This window comes from Abrus precatorius, unplaced genomic scaffold (genome assembly GCF_003935025.1).
Source record: "Abrus precatorius isolate BTA unplaced genomic scaffold, Abrus_2018 Scaffold6, whole genome shotgun sequence".
Taxonomy (NCBI): Eukaryota; Viridiplantae; Streptophyta; class Magnoliopsida; order Fabales; family Fabaceae; genus Abrus; species Abrus precatorius.
In genome coordinates, this window is record NW_020874406.1 from 21,166,652 (window position 1) to 21,169,494 (window position 2,843).

General features: G+C 29.3%; 1 protein-coding gene across 1 annotated transcript; it reads right to left on the bottom strand.

Moving 5' to 3' along the window:
• Window positions 1-394: 394 nt before the first annotated feature.
• Window positions 395-607, bottom strand: LOC113870012 (inhibitor of trypsin and hageman factor-like). Its single transcript, XM_027506602.1, has one exon. The coding sequence runs from the start codon at window positions 605-607 to the stop codon at window positions 395-397; it is 213 nt and encodes a 70-aa protein (XP_027362403.1).
• Window positions 608-2,843: the final 2,236 nt, after the last annotated feature.

Here is a 2,843-nt window from a genome sequence, read left to right on the forward strand (position 1 = left end):
ATAGAGTTGCAAAAAATTGATTGAACGTACGGACGAATTATTGTCTTTTATATGTCATCTAAACATATATTGATTAGGAGTTAATTTATTATATTTTTTTCTTAAAATTATCGGACGCAAAATTTAATAAATTCTCATTTTTAAAGTTGAGCAAGATAAGATAGAATTACACTAGAAATTATACGCACTGTCTTATTGTAAAGCCAATCAACCAAGCAATACATAAATTAAAGACATGGTTAACATCACAGAGGTACTAAGTGGAGGTACCTATTAAACCTCTTATTTTGATTAGCTACCACATTATAGAAGTTTTAGAAACACAAACTTTTTGAACCCACACAAACCAAACATGATAAACTATGTCAAGTGATGAACATGACTCTTGATTTGATTAACCAATTTTGGGCACTAGAGTAACAATGCCCCGATAGTTAACGAAGACTCGCACCCTGTCACACTTGAAATCATTGGTCACCACTGATCCTTCTGCCACAACAAAAGCCTTCACGTTCGGATTTTCTCTCATAATAATTTGTGTTGCTGCTTCTCCATTGATGCCAACCAGCTCTTGCCACGAGCTTTTACCTACATTGCAATAATTCATTATTACACTTGAAGACACTAGTCACCTAACTTCATTGCTTTTATAAATTTTGATACTTAATGATAAAACTAGTTTAACGAAAAATACTTACAACAAACTGATACGTGGCTAACATAATCCTTTTTATAATTTATAATTAGAAATGTATATGCAATTATTACCTTTGCAATAACTTGACATCTTCACCTTTGTTTTGGTTATCTTCAGTTGTGCTAAGACATGTTGAAGGGAAACAGTAGTTATAGGAGAGGATTGATCATAGAAAGTAACGTGATTTTTCTTTAAAAAATAATTATGAGCTGGCATACTTTGACTCATCTATGCTTTGAGCTTTGAATAGAAAGATTGTTCGTGTGATGGTAGGATGATTATATTGCTGTAGTAAGTGTTGGATGTGTCCTTAACTACTAATAAAGGTACATGCTTCTTGATTGTAACAATTTTGTAAGGAGGAATAAGAGAAAACAAAACAAAGTTAAGATGTTATTAGATGACGAATTCGACGTTGTTACTTTGGTCGTCGTCATAATCATGGAGTGTTTGTTTCTATCAATTTCTCAAATAATAGATTTTGCTTTGAAAACGGGCATGAGCCTGCAGGTACTAAAAGACACTTCTACCCCAGTCCACAAAAAAATAAAGAAAAAGATGAAACCATATAATGTTCTATTTTTAATTATGTAATTATTTATGGTCATTTGTAAAAAACTAGTTTTATGAAAGGTGAAATGCGCAGGAGTTATGCAACGCAATACTTCACTGCAATATTACAAAAGTAAAATTTATGGTACCTTTTATAATTGAAAGAATTTATACCTTCTCTCACACGTAGAATTTATTGTTAATTTTAGATTAATAAATAATAAAATCAGTAATTTAGTTTAAAAAGTTAATACTATTTATCTTTAAAATATAATAAGAATTATAATCATTAATTTAAAGAAGTTATAAAATACTTTCTCAAATTTATGAATATCTTAACAAGTATCAATTAAAAAAATGATATTGTTTATTAAATAGAAAGTTAGATATTATTTTAAAATAATGTTAATTTAGATATTCGTATATTAATCCACCATTAATTTACATGTAACATTTTATTTTTATAAACATTTGATAATTCTCCCGATTTAAAAATAAAAAGTCGTGCCTCACATGATTTTCCCTCAACTTATTTGGGCATGCATGTACACCCTTGATGACAACATTTATAAGAGCTTATATTATATTATATTGTATAAATAATATAATCATTTTTTTCTTTTTGTTTAAATTAACATAATGTAAGATTCGAAATGAAAATAAAACACTCATAAGGGCAAATAAATTAAAATGGATGAAAATGTTAGTTATAAAAAAATAATGAAATTATCTATTACTGTTATGGATATGTTGGAAATTATTACCTAATACACCTTTTGCGGTTGGATGCAAATCGTTTGAGATTTGGCGCGAAACGCATGCACTAATAGTTGTTAACAGAATGGAATCCGAAATTTTCGATGATGTCGTAAAACTTCTCGTCATCTGATTCTCCCCCGAAACCCTAATTCCTCATTTCGTTTCGAATTTTGATACTTCATATCGATTCGTCATCTGATTCCACATTATTGTTGCTAACTGCAATCTTCAACATCAAACGAATAATAAAGAAAAATTCCATTCACAAAATTGTTTTCTCAGTCATATGAATTTTCAGGTACATTCATGATCCAATTAACAAAATTGTGGGGTTTTGCAATTTTTTAAATTTTGATGTAAATCCCGGATTTTTATTTGGGTCATTTTCCTGCAATTTATTCCATGTTTTTATTTTATTTTATTTTGGGAATTTTTTTTCTATTATTCTGTGTTTGATTTTCTGTGGCCCATGAATGAATGAACATAGATATCATCAGGGGGGTGAGGGGAATTTTGACATTGGGTATTTGAAACATGAGCAACGTGAGAAAGGAAGCGAGAAGGTTGAATAATGGGATAATAAAATTTTTTATGTCATTTTATGTTCATGCATTGTTGAAATGTTTGTTGCAAATGGATACTAGAATGAGATTAAGGATATGACTTTGAAGTTCTGGAATTCACATCAAATTTCAGATTTTCAAGGTGTTTTGTTAATGTCATTCTTAATCCAGGAGTTGGGGTGGATCTACATGGAAAAAACTCTCATATATAGTTTTCTGATATAATATAGAATTCCAAATTCTTATTTTTTTACGTTAGAATTCACTATTTC